The 24,163-nt window shown below is 45.8% G+C and overlaps 1 protein-coding gene and 1 long non-coding RNA gene across 3 annotated transcripts; both read right to left on the minus strand.

Moving 5' to 3' along the window:
• Window positions 1–504: 504 nt before the first annotated feature.
• On the minus strand, window positions 505–3,029 carry LOC135823218 (uncharacterized). Its single transcript, XR_010554630.1, has 2 exons — window positions 1,897–3,029; window positions 505–1,373 (listed from the first exon to the last, which is right to left on the minus strand). It is a non-coding gene; the product is annotated as an uncharacterized LOC135823218 (long non-coding RNA).
• A 5,956-nt stretch (window positions 3,030–8,985) lies between these two features.
• Window positions 8,986–22,833, minus strand: LOC135823990 (uncharacterized). Of its 2 annotated transcripts, none has more exons than XM_065336882.1 (5): window positions 22,606–22,833; window positions 20,005–20,906; window positions 15,013–15,458; window positions 13,762–13,889; window positions 8,986–12,279 (listed from the first exon to the last, which is right to left on the minus strand). In XM_065336882.1, coding segments are annotated over exons 2-5 (1,365 nt in total). In that variant the 5' UTR covers window positions 20,795–20,906; window positions 22,606–22,833; the 3' UTR covers window positions 8,986–12,278. The 2 variants fall into 2 exon arrangements, with proteins under 2 accessions (XP_065192954.1, XP_065192955.1); XM_065336883.1 differs by lacking the exons at window positions 20,005–20,906; window positions 22,606–22,833 and adding exons at window positions 19,214–19,245; window positions 19,550–19,984.
• Between the last annotated feature and the right edge of the window lie 1,330 nt (window positions 22,834–24,163).

Here is a 24,163-nt window from a genome sequence, read left to right on the forward strand (position 1 = left end):
GGCACAATAATATCAGCCTCTATATCCATGACAGCTCGCACCTCCCGTAAACTGCATGACTTAGATATATTCTCGCCCTCCGTGGTGATTGAAGACCATGGAAGAAGAGTTATTATGTTCAGAATGATGTCCTGAGAATATAAAATAAAATAATTCTAGGGAATTGTTACAGGGTATTTTGGAAGGATGGAGAGAGAGAGAGAGCACTGAAGTGTTTGTCTCACTGTAATTACTCCAGATTATTGAATGGTGTATGATCTACTCGATATTTTCCACCATTGTTTTTCCTGATTTGCGGGATCTCTTCTTTTGCTGTTTGCGTATTTACAGGAAGTGACTGTCTGGTGTATCTGCACCAGATCCTGGGGACATGAAGTCAGATGCAGAGGCAGGGTCGTCCAGTGATGCAACACTGCCATTCTATGTACAACGTCACCGCTAATTCCCCCGGCGAAAACACAAAAAGACAAACACGTCAAGAGACTACAGTATTGACCGTTCTGGTAATGAATCGTGACTGCTCGGACAGTCGATAATCGAAACACAGAGCACCAGCATGATGTTTTGATATTGGGAACCACACACCAGCTCAATTCTCAAGCCCAAAAATTGATGAATACAAAACACAGAGCGACGCAACAAGAGATCATCCGGCAACCAAACCAACCTGGGTCTAATGCACTAAATAGTCCTGAAATACGCAGGCCACACAAAGCAGTGCAAGCACATACTGTTACAAGGTACATGCATTGCAGAACAAAGTGTAACCAAAGATACACGGGGTTATAGCTGCACACTCGTGCATGTGCTCGCTCAGCCCAAGAACACGCATGATGATAGAAATAATCCGGGGGAAACACGCTAGCACCGAAGTAAGCATCAAGACGTAAATAGTCATCATCACAAGCCCTAAGCCCGTCGCGGCGTCACAGAGCAAGTATGAACAAGCGAGCGCCATAAAAATCGATCGCGTGCAGCAGCGAGCAGGGACTGCACGTCAAGTGCAGTCCATGAAATAATAATTATTATCAAGCCATGACATTCTGGGCCTGCCTCGGCCACGACCTCCAGCAACACAACCCTGAAGAACAGTCAATGACAAACAGCCGGAACGAACAATATGACCAATTTAATTGCAATTTCCTTTTACGAACAGAAACAATAAGTGGGACTTGTTTGTGAATACTATTTATTTCCTCTCTAACAGACACATTCGTCCGTAAATAGTGCAGCTCTGAAAAAGTAAAAATTACATTGATATGTACATTGGTGTGCCGAGTAGTATCATCCTTGATCACCCATCCAACCAAGACGTTATCAGGTCCCAGACGCCGAGATCGCACGCCGAATGTGAAGTGCATATAGCCTTGAACCTGTTGCACAAGGCACACACATATGACAACATCCACTCCGATTATTTCCAGAGGCCAATCATAACAGAACACAGAAATGAAACCACGGGCTCAACAAAGTACATGTAAACGCAAAGGAAATTAGTTAAAATAATCCATGAAGTGCTATTTTAATTCCAGCGCTGACTGCAGTGTGGCGTCGTGGCCCGATACCCGCTGAGCATAGACACAAACTCCATTTGACAGGGGCAAGACATACTATTTTGGAATAAAGTCATAAAGTACAGCATTCCAATGACATGACGGACACCTCGTGCAAATGCGTGGTCTGCTCATCCGGCCAACTCGGCCACGCCTGAGAGTGTGTGCATGGACGCGCGCACGCAAGCGCGCGCGTGCACACACCATGTATTCGGTGCGTATGGCGTACCTGTTGCGGAGATATGAAGATGGAATCATTATCGTGATGTTACATGTACAGTGTATGTTTGAGTGTAAAGTAAATTTTATTTTTAATATTACACATTTCTTCGACACAACTTACTCCACATCTTCGCATTTCTCATAATCCGTCCACCTACACTCTGTCTCGGTTGAGGAAAAACTCTCCCAGGTACAGGTATACACTAGTCACCACAGCCATGTGATGACATTGGGATGGGTCCCAAGCACGATTGCACTCTCCAGTTACAATATAATTTATTTGTCCAGATTATCTGTGAAGACAAAATGCAATGCATAGCGGCAATCGATGGATGAAGAGAGAGTTTGTAAATACACATATCTTTCGACTTGTTCAGGAGCTTACCTTTTGGAGGTCACATCGTTTACACGATCTCTTATGCTGTCTTGCACCTTGGCTTTGTTGACCATGGATACGCCATCCCAAAAGACATTCTACAGGAGCTACTAATGCAGAGCGTTTTTCACGCTCGATCTCGGCGATCTACCTCGTCACGCCAATAAAATCCTCCGTGACACTGGCTACAGTCACAAGAGACGTCTCAGTAAGGTAATGAGCACGACAACACCGTCGAGATCAAGGACAAAGAGAAAACAAAACACTCACTGAAAACTGCAAAGAAGAAACGAGAAATGTACACGATTCCTATATGTTGCCACTGACAACTGGTTCGGTGGAGACGACGCTACTTTTGTTTGTCCCCAGTGGGATCGTTGCTATGCGTATCGAAGGAACTGTGACGTCATCACTTAACAGCCCCATAGGCGATCTTCCCGCCGCGGGCATAATCAATCAGGCCATCAGGACCGTTTGACGTCATTTCGGGAGTTTCAGGACCGTTTGACGTCATTTCGGGAATGTTCGGACCGTTTGACGTCATTTCGAGAATAATTTTTCGACCTTCGACCTTTCCACCTTTGACCTTCCCTAATACTGTAAATCAACAAATTAATTATTTTGGCCGGTGAGAAACTTTGGCCGATCCCGAAATGAAACTTTTGGCCGTCATTTAACTTTGGCCGATTGGGTTTTTCAAAAAAGAAATCGACTGGTATTTGTTGCTCTCACATGCAGCCATGGCTCAATAATGCATCATTTTCCTCTATGACAAATGTTAGCCTGCGATTTATTTTGGCCGGCTGATACCCACCGGCGAAATCAGCGAAATCGCCAGTGAAAATTAGTTGATTTACAGTATGTTGCTTCACGCTGTAAGAAATCAAATCAAGCACGCTCTGTCTGTCATGATGGCTGAATCCGCTTCTCAGTTTCCGGCATACCTAGTTTCACGTGTTGAACAATAATGTCTAAATCCGCTACTGCAGTTATTTTGTTTTAGTGCCTTTCCAGTGTTCTATTAGCACCCCTGGTTCTCAATCTATTGTTCTTCCTCTCATTTGACTTAGAAAATCTCAGATTTTGAGTTTTTTGCGCTCCATACATAATTTTATTTTCATTATTTATTGGTTTGGTGAGACTCGACCTCCCATGATAGGTATCCATTTACCTCTGGAGAATCCGTAAATAAACAAACAAATCTTGCCCTTGCCTGCAGCCCTCGGGCCTACGGCCCTTGGGCTGTAGGCTGGGGCAAGATTCAGCCATCATGACCTCCTGAGCGTGCTTGATTACATACATCAATGCCGCTTGCATGATGTATCAAGCACGCTCAGAAGGTCATGATGGCTGAATCTTGCCCGAGCCTGCAGCCCAAGGGCCGTAGGCCCGAGGGCTGCAGGCAAGGGCAAGATTCAGCCATCATGACAGACAGAGCGTGCTTGATTTGATTTCTTACATCGCGCGCGAAGCAACATACATGTATTACAGTAAGATCGGGCGCCGAAGAACGCAGGGGCTCGAGCGCAGCCTAGGAAAGTTCTTTTAAAAGAGAGCATGTCTGAGAAAACCAGAACATATGTGCAAGTCGATCTCTCAGATTTCGCTCAAATTTTGCAGGTAGGTTTGCTTTGGGGTGTAGATCGACATTCCAAAGCCCGCACAAAATCTTTTGAAGGGAACCATGAAATTGGCATACCCCTCAATATTGGCCCAATATTGGCACGATTTATGGGTCTACAAACGAGCCACGGCACAGCGTACAAGAACAAGCTACGAACAAAACTCCATCAAGCCATCATTACCTCACCTTAGAAGAGTTCTTGGGGCAGCACCACTTAGCCACGCCAGCATCCCAGAACACGAGGGCAATCATCCCTTGACGCCACAAATGATCGTCTTGAAAATAGCCAAATTACAAGCGCTGATAAAACAGCGAGCTACGTCCTCAATTAGCAAACACTATACACCGGCAGATAGTAGAACACCTCTTCTAGCACTGAGGACATGTCCCCCATCATCCTTTTGGGGTTTTCTTGAAATAAACAATTTTGAATTTTTCCACTCGACCATTCTGAAATACGTCCAAACTCATACCTGCGCAGGAAAGCTCGCCCCTCCGCGACGTCTAGTCAACAATTTCTACTCCAACACCACTCCCAACGCTGCAGAACAAAGTGTATTGTTGACTCTGACAAGGAAAAGCAGCGGTGATCACTTGTCACTCCAAACGACAAGCTTCTCCTTGCGCCACCAACATTTTTCGTTGCAACAGTTGATGCAAAAGTGACTGAATTTTTGCGTGTACGAGTTTTTGGATTTTACTGCAAGAGGAATGAAGAAATCACGTGGATCGTGACGTAGAATAATGCTTTCTGGTACACGACACAATGCACACGATCACGATCGTTCCTGAGGCGCTATTCGAAACGGACCATGAGGGAGAAGGTAAGATGCATTATATTTCTTGCATGCTCTGCTCAGAACATGCAGAAACTATCGTTATAACGCTACCAGTATTGTATTGGCAAGAATTCTTGGAGATATTTCCTCTTGCAGTAAGAACAGGGATGAAAAGTTTTTTCACACTAACCTCGCTCATCCCGAACATGGTTCAACAGGAACTACCAGTGGCGGATCTAGGGGAGGGCGCGGTGGGCGCGCGCCCTCCCCTCAAACAGTTCGGTTTTTTTAGTGCATGCACATGGGCAGTTGCGCAAGTGTTTGCACATGCTGTGACAAGTAGTTTCTAGTGTCAGATAAGAAAGTTCTTTTGAACACGGAGTAGTTGTTCTCTTAGACTTTGGTTGACTTTAAGTTTTGAAATTAGTGTTCAGTTGACGAACTTGTATAGCTAAGTCGGTGAAGGGGATGGCGCACCGCCCGCCTAAGCGGCTAGGGAGCCAACAAACTCTCCACGGATTTTTCGCGAAGCGAACTTGCGCTTCGTCAGCTCCTCAGTCGAGCGATCCGTCTTTGGAGGAGAATTCGGACCACCGCGAAGATCCAGAGATCGAGGTCTGCTCAGACTCTGATCTTCCCCAAATGGAATCCGAAGTAGGTTCTGACGACGATGGTGGGACTGTCAGTAGTATTGATGCGAGTCAGGAGCGTTTACCTGTTGAAACTATCGCAGATGACGACGTTGTGACTGTCACAAATGTGGCTGGTGGCACTGCTACGCAGCGAAGTTACTCGGATGCTGTTGATGCAGCTATTGGCGGTGCAACTCTCAGCGATGCAGAAAAGCGCAACATACTTGGGAACCGGAAGCCTGATTAGCAGACGGTGTTGCCATCTAGAGATTATCCCGACAGCCGCCGAAAGACCGGTACTTCCACTCGCTCGCTGCTACTGAAGTGGTTTGAGTGGCTTGCCTATTCCGGAAAGGCTGGCGAGGAAGGCGTTTTTTGTGCGCCGTGCGTCCCGTTTCCTACATACATTGCATCGACAAGGATCAACCCGAGGTGAATACCTCATCATCCATTCTTACTGCTGGACATGGCCATCCAAGTAATCGTATATTTCATTATTTTGCCACTGTTCTCGATCTCAGCATGTCTGGAGCTTTGAAGCACTATCTTTACACAATTCAATGTAGTACGGCTATGTTCTACTACAGCCAGAGTCCTCAACGAAGTGGTTAAAAAAGTGGGAGTGAGTGCATGTGCTAAAATAGTAATTCTACATAACCGCTAAGCCTATGACGTAAAATAGCCGCTAAGTCGTAATGTGTACAAAATACAGGTACCGCATAGGTTCCCTGTCATGAATATTACCCGCGCCCTCCCCTCAGCTGAACTCTGGATCCGCCGCTGACTACGGCTGGTTTACATGCTGATGATCCACGTAGATCTGCAACAGCAAGGAATGAGCGTGGTCCATGCCATCAAGGTCGCTTGGAGTTGACCAGCGCGCGGCCAACACTGGTTGCATAAAGTATGTGGCGCGCCCACATGGCAGATTTCTTACGTCATGAACAACGTGATTTGACCCTTCTCGCCATAGTCTCTGTGCTGCATGTTGAGGGAAAGTCCCAGCTGGGAGGCCTACAAGTAGGGACTTCAGACCATTTTTTCAAATCGGTTTTCTGTGGCTTATGTTTTGCTTTTTGGATAGGTTAGAGCTTCCTGAGGAGTTTGGTCTTAAGTTTTTCTAAATCGGACAAAGGAAACTAAAGTTACAAGCAAAATAGTCATCGCCTATCACCGGTTTTGTCCGACAAACGTCCCACACATTTGAGATCAGAGAGATATGTCAAACGCGAAGGACTAAAGGGACCGTCACTTAATTTTTGCCGACTACCCGCCAAAAAAATATTTTCGTTCCACGTGTCAGACACGTCCGCGAGCGCGTACGCGGACGTACGCTTTTTGCCGACTCGCGCGCGCCCGCGCTACCTTTCACGTCAGGCTATCTGTTCACGCCACATGGCTGGATAGCGCGTACATGCAAACATGATTGAAGACTTGCAAAATCAAATTTTTTCCAAGTCCAGGCGCTAGGCGCTATAGCCTAGGCAGCACTAATCAGTCTAATGCCTAATGCCCAGGCAGCTGACTTTATTTTCGGAGAAACACTACTCATTGTAGTAAAAAGTAACAATGAATAGCGATATCATCTAGGAAGGATCGCTACCCTAACGCGAAGGAAAGGCCTTGCGCGGCTGCTCTACGAAGTGTTGAAGAAGGACTCATCAAAGTAAGTTGGTGGACGAACAACTCGCTGGCGCCGGAAAACTTGGCCCCCAACGATGGTGTTTGGTGAATCATCAAGCATAATGTCTTGTATAGTGTTCACCGAGGAAGGAGAACGCTCTAGTCGCTGCTGTTGTCCGTTTCATCCACGTTGGGCGTTAGCTGCACCGCGCCTATTGTGTTTTAGTATTCCATGGACACACATTAGCATTCAGAGCGATTGTGGAGCCACAATTTACTTCACACAGCGTTGTATTGTCCACGAGCGCAAACTTCATTATCAGCAGTAACTGTTACTCTTCATCCTACATGTAGACTTGGAGTATACACGGCCTTGTCACGACAGCGACAGCTCCACAGAGTGTTCAAGTGAGAAACATTAATTTCTATTGTTGGTGGCCGAATAAATGGCTGGTTCCGAAAAAACACGGCCTGCACCGATGGTGTTTGGTGGATCATCAAACAGGGTGACCAGCAGTGTTCACCGAGGAAGGAGAATGCACTCGCCACCACTCCGATTCATCCAAGTGGGCGTTAGCTGCGCCGCGCCTATTGTGTTTTAGTATTCCATGGACGCACACTAGCGTTCTCAGCGATTGTAGAGCCACAACATATCTTCATGCGGCGTTGCACTGTCCAAGAGCAGAAACGTCAGCAGTGACCCATCATCATACATGTAGATTTGGAGTATACACACCATGCGCCAATGGGCCTTGGCACAACAGCGGCAGCTCTACGGAGTGTTCAAGTGAGAAACATTTGTTTCGACTTTTGGTGGACGAACAAATCGTCGGTGCCGAAAATCGTGGCCTGCGCCGATGGTGTTTGAACCATTGAGGGCTCCGGAAGCAGCAGCTGAGCCAGATCAGCCAGTCTTGCCAACTCTCAGTTGCCGGACTCCGTGCTGCAGCTAGCAGCACTGGCACCAGCCGGAAATATTTTTTCCGCCGATACCCGTTACTTCCAGTTCTGTCAAGGGCATGACTGGAATCCATTGCCAGGTGATGACTTTTTACTTTATGTGTTATTTTGCTGCCGAGTTGTTCAGAACTTTTCAGGCCCGATCTGTCCATGTCTACATGTCGGCCATCCGCAAACTTCATGTGGAAGTTGGCTTTACCTACCCGTCAGGCCCAATGACTCTCCTCGCAAGGTTCCTGTCGGGCATCAACAGGTCATCATCGACACAGCGTTATCGCCTGCTGATAACCACTCAACTTCTCAGGGAGATTAGCCGGCATGTTGCCTTTCCACGGATGTGGCACCCTCATGACAAGGCCATGCTAAGGGCAAACTGACTGCTTTATTTTAGCTTTACATTACCGCAGTCAGTCCAGCACAATACGCCAATCGTATTTCACTATTACTCGCGTGTCATAATTGGGGATATGGGCTGCTCCGCCCTATATCCCTGATATGCCAACTAGACGAAAAGTGTGTTCTGAGCCTGTATCGCGTATAATAGGCTCTTCGTAAAACAAATAATAAGTCTTAAGTTAAAAATCAGGGTTCACGTGACACTCGGGCTCCAGCCAAGTTTTCCGCATCCGCAGGAACGCTACCCCCCCTCTTGAATCATAGCATAGTGGACTCTGCAATGAACAGATTATGAAACTCCCTGCAGATTTACTACGGTCATTTCTGGTGACTGGTCTTGGGGCACCGTGGAAGCTGTGACTGGTTGCCAAGTTTTGTTTTGTGACAGATCATGGGGCATTTGTGACTACTTCGAAGCACAGCTCTGATTGATCACAGAGTCTTACTGTTGTGAATATTTATATCGATTGAGAAGTCAAGCAGCCACGGGGCGCTGGCCTTGCAGCTGTGAGTATGCATACGGTACATATTCACATGACTCTATTGTATGCTGGACACTGCTGGTCCATTGTGGCAGTGTGTAAGTGAACTGCAGAACCTATTCCGTGATGAAACACCTACTCCTGAAAGACTGAATGTTTGAGCTAATAGTCTTTTACTTCACTCTCATGCTGCTCATATAATTATACCATACGCCAGAAGACCCTAAGTTACAAGTAGTTCTAAGATTTTGTGGACCATGTGACCATGTGGTACTTTCACTCTACAGCCAAGTCAACCTCTTCGTCAACACACAGGGTTTTCCTCAGACACAAGCGAATGGTTTACTCCACTCTGGAGAAGAACACAGTTTGCTCTCTCAAACACCAACCGCAGATAACTACGGAATGTACTTCAGAAGTAGGAAGTGCAACAACTGCTAGAATATTGAACTGTCGTCCACACAAAACAAATAAAGACAACTGAAAACCAAACACACATGCAACTGCCAACATGCATGTAACAGCAACTGCAAGCCAGAACTACAGACTCCGCGCAGGGAGGAACAGGGGAAACAGAGCTAACGCTTCCGACTCCGAGAGCTTCGAATAGCAGCGGACAAAACAATCCATCAACCTTGCGTGTCACCTTGCGCTACCGCAAACGAACACCTATGGATGCACAGTGCAGCACAGACTCAGTGCATGCACGGTGTAATAACTGGAGTACATGTAAACCGACAACGGTCACCTTGCACCCTATGCAGTAAGTTACATAGGCGGTGCCAACAAAAGAGCAGGGTTCGTGTATCGTGCACACTCCAATGGCACAGCAGAAAATGTTCTCACCAACAGCCACTGCTAGCTGTTTTGTCATCTTGCTGTGCCAAATGATGCTGTATAGACGCGCCAAGCAGAAATGGACTGCTTATGAGCGTGAACAGGCTGGATGGGGTGACTGATGGACTGTCGGAGTTGGCGAACCACAGAAATCGTGTCGCAACTCTGTATGCTGGGTTGGCACTGATTTGTAAAATGGCCTTCTCAGTATCGCAGGTCATGACGATTGGTGGCAGGCAAAATCGTAGAACAATGATGAATTGCCTCATGGCTAGGTCGTTGTTAGTAAGATTGCCTGAATCCTGGATGTCAACACAGTCTAGGTCCCACAGATCTGGGATAGTGCAGGAGTCGGAAGTTGCATCAGTTAGAGAAACGATAGCTGGCATGGCTGCTCATCGGCGTAGCTGAGTGCTTGGAGTGACGTGTTCGGCCAGTCACCACAAAACCGACTGTGGTAGGCAGAAACTGTAGTCCTGGCGGAAGTCCTCTGGTGCTCCACGTCAACTGAGACTCCCAGAGGAAATCTGCACCGATCAAGACGACTGACTATCTTACGGTCAATGGCGATACTGGTTGATGCTGCACTAGCTGCTGTTGCGCTAGATGCTGGTACCTCGTCAGCCACAGGCTGGTCAGCTACTATGTTGGTACTGCTGTCAGATTTCTGTTGAGATTCAGGGCAGATCGTGACATGATGGTGACTCTGATTGGTGACCCATGCGAGAACACACATTACACTTGCGGGTGGCCTTGCACTGAGTTGACCGGTGCCCTGTGCGCAAACACACAAAGCAACGCTTCTGTTCAATCAGTTATTCTTTCCGCTGTGCTACTGTTGTGTATTTCGCGCAGCTCTTGTCCAGGTGAGATCCGCCGCAGAATGCACACCCTCTCATACTGCTGGCATTCCAGTTAACATCAGAAATAACTTACATGATCATGGGAAGCGCTGCAGGAAAAGTACAGAAAAATGTTTGAAAAAGTGCAGAAAATTACACAAAAAAACGCATGAAATCGCGGATTATGCAGAAAATCGCGAAATTGGTTGCATCCGTGGAATCGCGATTTCCTGGAGGGATACATGTAGATGATTGTACACAGGAAGGCAGGAGGACCTAGCCTACGCCGGCGCCGCGCCCTCAGTGACATGTAGTGCATAATAATCGGACTGAGCTGATCTAGCTAAGGCGTAACTGGCGTGAGGGGCCGCCGGCGGTCGTCCATAACATCGCACTTTCTTTTCACAAAACGAAATATTTCCGTGATGGGGCGCTAGGCTCTAGTCTATAGTACATGTACATGTAGTACTACAAGACTTACATGTAGTCGTGAATTGCAGTAGAAAGCTCGAGCAGTAATGCTTGCAGCGACATCATTTGTCCATATTTAACCGTACTTTGCAACAACATTTGGTAGATTTTCGGCGATTCTCAAAGGAACCTCCAAAATCGGCGAAAAGCTTAGCGATTTTTCAAGTCTCGTTTTGGGCGAATTTTCGGCCAGCCGATTTGGGGAAAGCATACAGTCAACTTCGCGTATAACGACATTCGGCGGGGCATCAGAAAAGTGACGTTATTCGCGAAGTGTCGTTATACCCGAAGTCATATGTATTACAATTGGATGGGACTTTGCTCTGGGCATGGAAATTCTGTCGTTATTCGCGAATTGTCGTTATATCCGCAGCATTTATTGGCGAAGTTGACTGTACCCACGAGTATAATGTACTTCAGATGGCTGACCGTACCAAAATAAAATAACGTTACCTTCCGACGCCCCTGAATACGGTTATGCCGAGAAATATGTCTGTGCCATGTATGTGTGTGGCATGAGCTACTTCCACTTGGTCTACTGTCTAATAATATCGGTAGCATATGTGACACCGAAGTGATACAATCGGTGTTGTACAATGGACTGCTGAGGTAAGGGCGCAAACGCGGCCTCAAAGATAATCAGATAAGAAGTACGACGAGTAAAATAGCAGATGCAGCTATGTCACGGTACGTGAAATGATTACTGGTATAATGCCGCGATACCCAGTGTAATGGGCCAACATAATCATAACATTGCATGGTGGAGAGAGAGGGAGGGGGGGGGGGTGGCTAGAAAGGAGCGCAAAGCACAGGTTAGACTCACCTGCATAGCCTTTACGTAACTGTAGAGGCAAGCAGCACATACAGTTTGAAGTACATGTACACGTTTGTTTCCTCCAGGCAGTTATCATGGTTATGAAGAGCAAGCCAGCAGTCATGTGCAGACAAACATCAAATGTAGCTGCCACACCGGGGTTAGTAGACCTGCTGTAGATCATGGTATACAGTGCAGCATGATGACTCATTGCACTGCTCTGCAGGACCCAAGCAAGGAAAACAAATCTCTGTTCAAGGTGAAGGACCCCATGATGACTCGGGTCGCTATCAGCTAAAACGAATGCCCAGACAGCTAGGATTTCAGCTGTACCGGGAAAGTAACAATTGCTCCTTGGTCCAATCACTGGTTCGTTCAACATTGCTGTGCATAGTGTGACCACGACCACAGTCTGTGGGGACAGGAGGATACAGGGGTGCAACATCAAACAGTCAGCACATGTCATCATGGTTACATGTCCACTTCGCATAGCATTCAGCTTCCAGTTGGCTGGTGAGGTCCTTATCCGCTCAGAGAATAAGGCAACTTTGAATTGTGCGCCGCGTTGTCTTCTTGCTCCACTGCATCCACTTCAGGTAGGTTCTGTTAGACCTTCAAAGTCAACATTGGTGCATTTATGTGCAGTACCAGACTTGCCAGAACGGCATCTAAAGGACAACAGAGGGCAAGGACACAGAAGGGCAGAAGAATGATTGAGTGCATTTAACTCATGGTGCTGCACTCATGCCCCATAGCAACGGTAGTAAAAGAAGTGCAGTGCTTACAGCAGAAGTAGCCCAAAACGCGCACCAACTGGTAGAGAAATAATTTTAAAATACAGTAAAACCTGTGACTACCGACCACCCCCTGGTGCCAGCAAAAGTGGTCTTTAGTAGCAGGTGATCTTTAGTTAGAGGTTTGCACTGCGCGACCATATATGGATCCCATTATATGATCTGTATATCAAAATGCAGCTAATACAATTCCCCAAGACTTGCGCAATGCCATTCTTATTTCAGGTTAAACAACACTTGGAGAGAAAGACGGAGAGATGGAGAGAGAGACAGAGAGAGAGAGAGAGAGAGAGAAGTTTGTTTTTTTGTGGACATCAAATTCAGCTCCTACTTCTGAAGCCAGGAGTCAAACGTTCCCTGTGGAAGTTTCGTTTTGCGCTGGGCTTCAAATGTGTTCATGCGATCAATCGTACCGAATGTCCTTGTTGCGACTTCTCGATTGCTTGAACGCGATTCTCCAGCATCAGGACCTTGCGGTGCTGCTTTGTTTCTGGATTCCTTTTTGCCATCGTCGATTCTTCTGTATGACTGGGGTGACAGAGCCGCTCAGTCTTCGTTTCTCCTCCGAGTAGTAACATCGATCAGAGAGCGCTTTCGATACGCTCCCCAAGACGTTTCCTATCATGTTATTCTTGACAGCGCTTGAAATTCTGACAGGTGTAGTGAAGTCCACATCGACTCCACAGTCAAAATGACCTGCGTTCATTTCTTCAGCTGTAGTATCGAAAGATGCCTTTCAGGACCACGGAAAATCATCAAAATTTCAAGAAGGAGCTTCGAGCAACATTTTTATTTCCTACATCGCGGTCACTAGTTACGGGTCAAAAATCGTCTTTGGGACAAGAAAAGGCGGTCGCTGGTCGCGTTCAGCAGGTAGTCGCTAGTCACAGTGCATTTTGAATGTGAGACCGTCCGTGCCTGGTGAAGTGGTCGGTAGTGCCAGGCTGGTCGCTAGTCACGGTGGTCGGTAGTTACAGGTTTTACTGTATGATCAAATGTTTTTTTTTACTATAGCTCCGATGTCCCTCAAAGTGTGCAAGCTCCACAGCAGCCACTTCATAACTTAGCATTGATAAACCCTATACCGACACAGACACAAATGGTTTCTTCGCTGCAAACCCGTCAAAATGTCAATCAATTTTCGTCCAGGAGGCATCATCAGATGAGGTACGTGAACAAACACGAGGTGTGTGAAGGGTGTTTCCATGCATACAACAGCCGGGTATACGGTACATGTACATCCAAAAACAACACAATTCAAAAATCCTGTGTTACTGAAACACCCTCAACAAAAGGGTTCCTATCTCCATTGAGAAGAGAGCGTGAGCAAAAGATCCAGACTACCAGTAGGCTTACCAATGCATAGACTGATTGGGAGCCAGAAGATCTCTGAAGACCTTGATGTGACCAGGATAATTGATCATCAGATCGTTGACGACCTTGCCGCTATTCTGTGTACGTGCAGCTCCATGCTCGAGTATTACCTGCGTACACAGACAATCACTATATGAATAGCATGAATACATGAAGTGTCTATGATAACACAAAAGGCGATAAGCTCCAAATGTGAGGAACTGAGATTTTGAGCTCATTGTAATCTATATGTCTAGAGGCACCTTCACGGAAACTTTCACATTCAAAATCTTAATAAAACAGATAGAAATGATACTTCGACAATCGACATGCTGCAGATTGTGAATAGCAACTGAATAGAGCTGTTGTCAGTTAACAAACCCCCTTTTCTTATGATGCAGTTGCGTGACGTCCACCACTTTCTTAGTGAGCTTCACAAAATCTTGGTGATAACTGACTGTTATGTGTAACATCTCATAGGGCTTGAAAGTGATGATGTCACAAGTCAACAAATAACGATAAATAACATCTGGATCAAATTTGACCCACTCTGCCCATAGTGAGAGTAGCGTGATGGGGAGGCGTTTGTGCCGCATGCAGGTGAGATCTTTCTGTACAAGGAGTGGGTCCACTATCGAGACAGTCCAGGTGTGCTACTACCGGCGGATGCGTCACCTTGGGAGAGCCATCCAAACCTGTCTGGATCCATACCAAACTGGGTCCAATTGGATCCAAAAGTCAGCGTTGTCATGGTTCTGGGCTGGCTGTGATGTAGCCCTTTCAAGACCAACCATATGAGAAGTAAATGAGTTGAGTGTCCCTCAGACCTACATGTACTTGAGCCTGTGTGTATGTACACCACTGCATGCTCTTCATGATGTGCTTTCTGGGGTAGAGAATGAAAAGGGACTGAAGGTAGCAAATGTACACATATGATATGATTGAGAGCAACATCCAAAACACTCTCGATCATATAATTATGTACATTGAACACCCAGTCTGTCATCCGGTAGTGCAAAAGCCCTGCCGTAAGCAGTCTTCAAGCAGTGAAGCATCCTGCTTGATAACGAATACACTCAACAAATTCAGTCCAGTTTCATCCCAACATACAGACAGGACACTGACCATGACGAGTAGGCTGGGGTAAGTACAAACAAAAAACTGTCACGTCGCCGTGGAATGCCTCCTGATCTACATGACCGTACATTATAGTCACTACCAACAACACACAACACAATATTATTTTCTACTCACTGGGATGATGAAGCATCCTTGCGACTTTAAAGCTGAAGCGAGAAGTGTGCTATATCCATTGGATGACATAGCCGGATGACGTAGGAGTCGTGTATCCCCGACACCCAGACAGGCCACAACACTGAAACCATGACGTTTAGCTGCAGTCATATCTACTGATACACCATTGAAAACATCGGCTGGATACTTGGAAGTCTCCACTGGCTTACTGTCTCGGTTTACAATGCACAATGCTTGAACGGCCACACCATCAACCAGAGAGACGCCAGTGGTGTGTTCTGGACCAATGAAGCATGACAGCATATCATACATTCGACCCGTGTTTGGACTCCGACCTTCTTTTCTGAACGACTCTGAGCACCGGTTCATGATTTCTCGCCGTTGCTTGTTAGTAACTAGTAGTGTGTCGAGCAAAATAAGCCGCTGAAGATGATGGGCACCGCACTCTGATAAGAAACAGCACACAGATATGAAAACAGAAAGACTGATTGACAAAGACAGTAAGGAAGGGGCAATGATGCTGCGGACAGATGATGAAGGGTCCTACCAACATACCGGCTATCGCATAGTAAATGAGGTGACTCAATTCCAGGGTTGGTAGGACATCCTTTAAAACATCGTGAACGAATGTATTGTGGTGAAAACGGCTATAACAGTCACCGGGAAATATGCTGTGTGGACTATAAATTTCAAGGCTTGACTGACTCTAGTTGATTATTCCCCTTTCCGGGGTTAAGCCAGAAACACATGACAGGGTTTAGGTCATATCAACTGCTCTTTTTGGTGGACTTTCTCGTTACTAGTCGATTCAAGAGTGGTGAGGGATGACCGTATTTTTTTGTAAATGAAAAACACCTAGAATCCACAACTGTAGCGATTTTTCCCTGCAATACCTCAAGGCGCAGCAGGAACAGCGGCCAATGTGACATATGAGCTCCATGTTCCCCTCCATTTTCAATTATTCAAGTTCTATCTCAACGTTGACTTGCTAATTGTTCTCTTCTTCATTTCATTGGTCAATAGCCTCTTTTTATACTATGCACCTGGTCTTACAATCTACTGGCATATACAGCAGACAATTTCCCCTTACTACCACAGCTGCATTCCACATTTGCTTCTCCGTTTCTTTTTATTCCCACCAGCCCAGGTCCAGCTAAGGGATTCGTGAAATGCACTGGCGGAAAAAGGCGGACTACACAAAAGGAGCAAGACGTAACTGATTTACAAAAATAAAAAGGACCAAGGAGCTACAAAAAAAAATTTCACGGTTCGCGTGAGACTCGGCCAAAGGCCCAGTTTTCCGCATCCGCAGGAACGCCACCACCCTCTTGGATCAAGGCGCAGATGCAGCTCCTAAGCGGTGGGAGGTGAGTAGATCAGACCCACCACAAAGTGGTCAAAGACCGAAATCCCATTCACTGCATCCATGTTTCCCTCGTGCCAGGCCACGAGTTCCCAATTAACTGTGGGTCGCAGCACGGCTGAAAAAAATCCTTCCGCTTCCAAGCAGGACTTGAACCTGGTACCCTCTGTTTCTCAATCATGGTCTTAGACCATCCCACTATGCCTGCCTGCTACAAGTTACGCTAAAATTGTTGTTTAGTAACTGGTGGTGTTAGTGGACATTATAGCGTAACTTGTAGTTTCTTGGTCCTTTTTATTTTAATAAATCAATCCTTGGCTCTCCGTCCGAGTCCATACTTATCTGATTGATACTGATATAACGTTCTTTCAATGTTTTTGACGATTGTCTTCTCAGTTAGGAATGGGTTCATCGAAGGATACCAGTAATCATTCTGAAGAAGTCAATAGTTGAAACGCTAATATAATATAGCAATAAAAACTGCTTTATGGCAGTTTTCTAAAAAAAGTTATTGTGTTCTAGTCCATGGACCCCGTCTAAAAAGTAAGAAATTAACGAAATGTGATAGCCGAAAATTAAAATTTCACACAAAACCTCACAATAATCACAACACTTGAAATGCTGCTTTCAACACTAAACTTGTACTGCACCAACAATTGGCAACATGCATGCATAGGAAAGAGGATCACGAGGGGAAAAGGTCTTCTACGAGTACATGTAGCTTTTCATTCTGTGTGTGATTATTGTGAGGTTTTGTGTGAAATTATAATTTTCGGCTATCACATTTCGTTAATTTCTTACTTTTTAGACGGGGTCCATGGACTAGAACACAATAACTTTTTTTAGAAAACTGCCATAAAGCAGTTTTTATTGCTATAATTTCTTTTGTTTTTTCTGTCACCATGTACCAATCAATGGAATGCCCTATATCAATATGTAAATGATGGCCTTCATGTTCACATCATATCAATACCGTATTATACGCATTGATGTGCAAGCCTTTTCTTGCAGAAAATGGCACTAGCATAATGCAATTGCATGTTCTTCTGCGGGGAAACATGACATGCGAGTAGTGGTCTGGTGGTGGTGATACTTTTTTTATACGGAGGTCATTCTGTGCATGTTGCAGCTTGCTGTTGCAGAATTTCATGACTGTCATAAAATTGTCTTGCTTTCAGATATTTCAGATTTCCCCACCCTCGATCAGATTTATTTGAGAAATGTAGCCAGGTGCGTGTCGCAGATGTTTTTGTTGATTCTGTGTTTATAATGGTGTATAATCATGGGTTATCGTGATAAGGTCATCCTGCATCATATTGCACTGAAATGGTAATCCTGTTGATGTCGACACAACTTTTGGAAGTAGTTCAATGACTTTAAACTGTTAGTCCACGATTTTCTAGAACAACACAGCAAAGGAGGAACAATAAACATGTATTAAAATGTAAACAAATACATTGCTGAGTCCGACACCTCGTTCCAACAACTACACTGATCCTGAGGATAAAAGGGGCAAGGCTATGGTTGCAGGTACTGAGAGATAAACAAGGCACTCCACAATAATAAAATCTTACACATCTTTTGGTGAGTATGAATGATATCCAGTCGAACCTCTTTAGGACGAACACCAAGGGACCGATGGTATTTATTCTGTGAGTTTGTCTTAACCTATTTTATAACCAGTGAATACAATTATTTCTCCAATAGACATACGAATAGATTTCTTCTACAGCGAAAGATTCTAAGCCACACTGACTCATCTCGTATGAAACAAATGAGTCACTAGAGAGGTTCTGCAAAAGGAAAATGCGTACAAACTTTCGCCTACGTCATGAAGTGCGAAACTTCGCAACTTTGGACGCGAAACTTGCAGGGAACGCGAAATGAACTGTCGTAGGAAATTTCGTGAGATCAGGTCATGGCGTACGTGCACTTGGCCCGCGCAAACTACGAAAATGTGCAGAACGCAAAGTTCGTGCAAAAATTCATACACGCTTTCGCGAGGACTGTCGCGAAGCTTCGTTCGAATTTTCGTTTTGCAAGGACTGTCGCGAAGCTTTGTTCGAATTTTCGTTTCGCAGAACCTCTCTACTGAACCTTTCTTTAGGCCCTCTTCAGACTAGGTACAAAACAGCCTATAAGTCACATTTACATAGAAGTTTCCAAGACAACAACAAGAATCTGGCGGGAAGCCTAAAAAGCTGCCCAATCCTTTCAGGCAGGGTGCCAACCCTTGTACAAGGCAACTTTCCTGCATTTATCGTGCTTTCACCAGGCTGTTGTACGAACTTTGTACCCGGGTACGACTGTCCGCTGCTTTCACACATCCCAGGCCCCTTGCGCAATTTCGTAGGGTCAAAGGTTGCCTGTATACTGCATGTGAAATGTGTAGTCTGAATGCAGGCATGGGAAAATGTTGCCTTTTAGGTTTTATGTGATTTTGTACTGGGTTTTCTATGTACGTAGTCTGATGAGGGCCTTAGCAACATGACGGCAACTGAAACAGCAACAGAGAAAGTACGGTACATGTACTCCACATTCTTGCAGGTACTACAATTAAACAAACAGATTGCAGATCGTAATTCTTGCTTTGGCGGCACGAAACTGTATTTGGGGCAGTGCAATCTCGGTGGTACTCACAAATCAAAACGCCCAGACTCTGGAGATTCTCCCCGATATGCGAATTTATTTTGCAAACTCGGTCAATGGGTCCTTGAACCTTTCCCTCCAGATTGGGAACTGCCAACGATAGTATGCCACTGACCAGTGCATTACTTGTAACGTACTTATGTACAATGAATATGAGTATTTCGACAACACATCTAACATAAGCCTTACCGTCAAGAAGGTGAACTCGCGTTCTTCGCACACTGTAGACAAGGGCAAAGAGATAAAAATGGATCCAAATCCGAATAAGATCAGCACACGTTTCCGTAAAATTAAATGAAATTGTGAGCATAACAAGCAAATGAATCGAAGGAAACCGGTCAACTCAGAGATCACCTGTCATCGAGTATTCCGTAAAAGGAGGCCTCGGTAGCGGAAAAGCTAAACTTAGAAAAGAGATCCTGTCAGCTTTTCCATATGTATTGCATTCCACCCAAAATCAGCACACTTTTCGTAAATGAAAGAGTCAACACAAGCAAATGAATCAAAGGGAACTGGTCAACTCACCTGTCATTGAGTAATATTCCGCGAAAGGAGGTCGCAGCAGCGCCGAAACGAAATAAGCCAGGCCAGGAGACGAAATATCCGAAACAGCTCATGCAAGAAGCAGTTCCAAAGAAGGAAGTTCCTCGTGCATGCACATCCGAAAAGGCAACAATAAAAAGTCTGCAATACACACGCATGCGGCCAGCCGGCGCGATGGTAGGAGCCATGGAGTAGCTCCCTGGTCCAGGGCCAGGTACCGAGCATCTTACGTAGAAACTTACGTAGCTACGTAGACAACGTGTCTGAATAGCGGTGTCGTTAGGTAGCGCCATGTGAACACAATAATAGAAAAGCTGACAGGATCGCTTTTCTAAATTACCAGTATCAATCAGACAACTCTTGCTCCGGTTGTGTGGTCCACCTTTTCCGCCAGTATACTATGTGACAGTCAGTAAGCACTCTCGAAATACACTTACTCTGTATGAGTTGATCAACACTGATCAGCTCCAGCAAGGCACTGCACTCTACACCACACAGTGTACAGTAGAGAAGTAGGCTGAACACTTCAGTATGACGATACTTGGGATCACCTGTACTCTGTATGGCTGAATAGCGACTCATCAAGTCCATGGCTAGCGTAGGATCAGCAATGTTCAACGAAAACAGTGCATGAGCACACCGGTCAACCTCTCTACATTGACCAATGGACTCCACATCAAGTTGGTTCTGTAGCAGCTGCCTGAACTCAGATGTTGTACATCGGCATCGTGACGCCCAGCACAACATCCACCTCAGCTCACCTTGATTCTTGCTATCCTGCCATAGATCTGTAGGTAAACTAGCTGCGTGATCCAGTACAGCTACGACTAGATTAGTCACTGCGCTGTCCTCCTCGGTAACCATGGTAACCCTAGCACAAGCCCGGAGGATAGCCGCGAGCATCTTTACACTATATATATCGTTAAGATGACGTTGAATCAGAGGAACTTGTGAAGTCAGGTCGCTAGGTTGAAACGTGTGTGTAGAAACCACGGCAGTGAAGAGACCATCAATAGCTGAAATGGCATCCCGTACAGTGGTATCCTGACGCACAGACCTATCTGAGTGGCATCTCACAGGTTGAGGGGAGCAAAGCGACGTCGCATTGGGAGCCAGTGCAAATGTGTTAGCTACAAGTCGTCTAGACCGGACCAGTTTGCTCATACCATAGCCATGCTGAAGAAAGTTACTCGCAGTCCTCAGACTGCGCAACTTTGAAGCAAACATGATGTGTTGGTAACTTGCCTGAGTGACACTAGTTTACACAAACACTTGGCTCTACGCTCAACTGAATGACAACTCGTAGTCACTGCACGCTGGCTGCTCACAATACTGTTCTCTGGGAAAAAAACACAAAACAGCACACACACGCAAAAAAAACACAACAACATTCTACTCAACAGTTTCCTCGGAGACAAGAATGCAATGATACTGAGAAGAAGAAAACCTTTCAAGAGTTTCACGAGCCTGAAGTGTGTCCTTCTTCTCAGTACCAATACATTCTACTCACATTACACATTTAGTGATATCAGCTGATTCCAAAGATGATTGTGGCACAATACTCGCACTGTTGTACCGGGGGGGGGGGGGGGGGGGGATGTAGGGCTGTGCCTCCTACTCTCCTTTGGCTAAAACCGTGATAATGACTAGTAAAAAAAAGTGTAGAAAGAACTGCGAATGTCATTGTTTTGGCTCACTATGGGCATGTCAGAAAAGTGCAGGCAAAACATTCGTACTCATGCTTGACTAGTAAATCCATGCACTCCGAGCTTTGCTCGTCAAGAATGCTGAGAATCTGCTGGTTCTTCCATGGTGCTCATCATAGATTTTATATGCAAACTTGATATGGAGAGGTCTGAGCGTTATTAGTGATGTTCTGCTCAGCGTTGCGGGAACGCGACGCGAAGAATCCCGGGAACACTCGTTGCGTTCCCGGAACATAAAGGAAACGTGTTCTGCTCTACGGTCACGTAGAGAAATCACATGGAATGTGTACTGGGAATTTCCCCTTCCAAATTTGGCAGTTTTCTGCCTGCATTTGAATGATGATAGTAATACCCAGCAGATCCGCACGCATTTTCTTTGCGTGAGCCACAACATAGAGAACCTCATCTACGAGTAGAAATCTGGACCCAAAACACGCGAAGCCGTAGACTCTAACCCAGACACCTGTTCTCTACGTTTCACGTGCGACTCTATAATACGAGTATAGCAGAACCCGACTACTTGGACTAATGTGAACCGGTTGAGAACGGCGATAGCGTGGCATACACCAAGGACCTCTTTCAACACTGAAGACAGGACACTGCACAGAACCGAGGGCTTCCGGTGATTTCACTGACTTGTAACTATGGTGACGTTCTGATCATTGTACATTTACATGATTTGTGGACTACATGTACTTGCCACTAGGCACTACATGTAGGGAGGTTCTGCACTACGTTATGGAAACGCGACGCAAAGAATCACGCGAACTCTCTTCGCGTTCCCGTAACGTAAAGAAATCCTGTTCTGCTCTACGTTCACGTAGAGAAGTCACGTGGAATGTGTACTGGGAATTTCCCCTTCCATATTTGGCAGTTTTCTGCCTTCACTCGAATGATACCCATCAGATCCGTACGCATTTTCTTTGCGTGGGCCACGACGTAGAGAACCTTATCTTCGCGTGGAAATCTGGAGCCAAAACACGCGAAGCCGTAGACTCTAACCCAGACACCTGCTCTCTACGTGATTTCTCTACGTTTCACGTATAGCAGAACCTCTCTACTACTTATAAAAAACTATCCCATTTTTATTTATTTTTGTAAGCAGAACATAGTGCCATTAGTGGCATTACTGCCGTTAGTGGATTCGTGGTGTATCAGTGCAGTATGCCCTATCGATGCATGGCTCAAAGATATCCGGATACTCCGAGCCCTTCACGCTTCACAGCTTAGCTAACAACAGCAGCAGCACGCCAAGGACACACGATCCGAGTCTTTCCTAGGCAAAGGTGCGGATATCAATGAGAAAGCGCGCAATGCTTTCTTCACTCTCACCTGTGTAATCGCGGGATGCTGAAGGAGTGAAGTAACACGTTAGTTCAGCACTGTGCAAATAATGCTTCACAGCTACCGGTACTAGCGATCGATGAACCGTTGCCCACTCGATCGTACGATCGTACTCACTCTCACAGTATGCGCCAGTGTCAGTGATTGCACAGGGAGTCTGGAGCCAATTATCAGTACCAGCCAGTAGTAGTAGGCCCTCGCTGGTATGAACTACAATCAAGTAAGTACAGTGTCAGTGTAGTAGTCCAGAACTACAAAATAGTGCAATAATTATTATTACAATATTAGAGCGCAGTACAAAGTTGTTTAGAACACGGAGGCTCCACTGCAGCCAATTCATACTACCGTAAAGTACCGCCAGAGCGCCCCACCATCTCGTCCTTTCGTGGTCGTATTGTGGAGGTGGTCTGCTGTCTGTAGGTCATACGACATGAACCTTGTACACATATAGCACGTTTTCCAGTCAATCCGTACCTTCGAGCGGACACAAGCTCCACACAAAAACCTGCCAAGTGTGACCTTAGTACACTAAGATTCTTACATCGTACAAACTTCGTTGCACTCTGCCATACGATTTTCCTTTCTCTGGCTGTAAAATCAAGGTGGGGCGCTCTCGCGAGACGGGGCGCTCTGGCGGTACTTTACGGTATTATTATTATTTAGAAAAGCGATCCTGTCAGCTTTTCTATTATTGTGTTCACATGGCGCTACCTAACGACACCGCTATTCAGACACGTTGTCTACGTAGCTACGTAAGTTTCTACGTAAGATGCTCGGTACCTGGTCCTGGACCAGGGAGCTACTCCATGGCTCCTACCATCGCGGGGCCGGCTGGCCGCATGCGTGTGCATTGCAGACTTTTTGTTGTTGCCTTTCCGGATGTGCATACACGAGGAACTTCCTTCTTTGGAACTGCTTCTTGCATGAGCTGTTTCGTTTCGGCGCTGCTGAGACCTCCTTTCGCGGAATATTACTCAATGACAGGTGAGTTGACCAGTTCCCTTTGATTCATTTGCTTGTGTTGACTCTTTCATTTACGAAAAGTGTGCTGACTTTGGGTGGAATGCAATAAATATGGAAAAGCTGACAGGATCTCTTTTCTAAATTTAGCTTTTCCGCTGCCAAGGCCTCCTTTTACGAAATACTCGATGACAGGGGATCTCTGAGTTGACCGGTTTCCTTCGATTCATTTGCTTATTATGCTCACCCTTTCATTAAATTTTACGGAAACGTGTGCTGACCTTATTCGGATTTAGATCCATTTTTATCTCTTTGCCCTTGTCTACAGTGTGCGAAGGACGCAAGTTCACCTTCTTGACGGTAAGGCTTATGTTAGATGTGTTGTCGAAATACTCATATTCATAATCATTGTACATAAGTACGTTACAAGAAATGCACTGGTCAGTGGCATACTATCGTTGGCAGTTCCCAATCTGGTGGGAAATCTGGAGGGAAAGGTTCAAGGACCCATTGACCGAGTTTGCAAAATAAATTCGCATATCAGGGAAAATCTCCAGAGTCTGGGCTTTTTGATTTGTGAGTACCG

This window comes from Sycon ciliatum, chromosome 8, assembly GCF_964019385.1.
Source record: "Sycon ciliatum chromosome 8, ocSycCili1.1, whole genome shotgun sequence".
Taxonomy (NCBI): Eukaryota; Metazoa; Porifera; class Calcarea; order Leucosolenida; family Sycettidae; genus Sycon; species Sycon ciliatum.

Excerpts from the sequence above, each read along its gene's own strand:
- LOC135823990 (XM_065336882.1), bottom strand. The coding sequence starts at position 20,794 with ATGTTTGCTTCAAAGTTGCGCAGTCTGAGGACTGCGAGTAACTTTCTT. Across the intron at positions 15,459-20,004 it reads TGTTGATCAACTCATACAGA|AGTGCGGTGCCCATCATCTT; the intron begins GTAAGTGTATTT and ends GTTTCTTATCAG. Across the intron at positions 13,890-15,012 it reads AAGGATGCTTCATCATCCCA|GTAATACTCGAGCATGGAGC; the intron begins GTGAGTAGAAAA and ends CTGTGTACGCAG.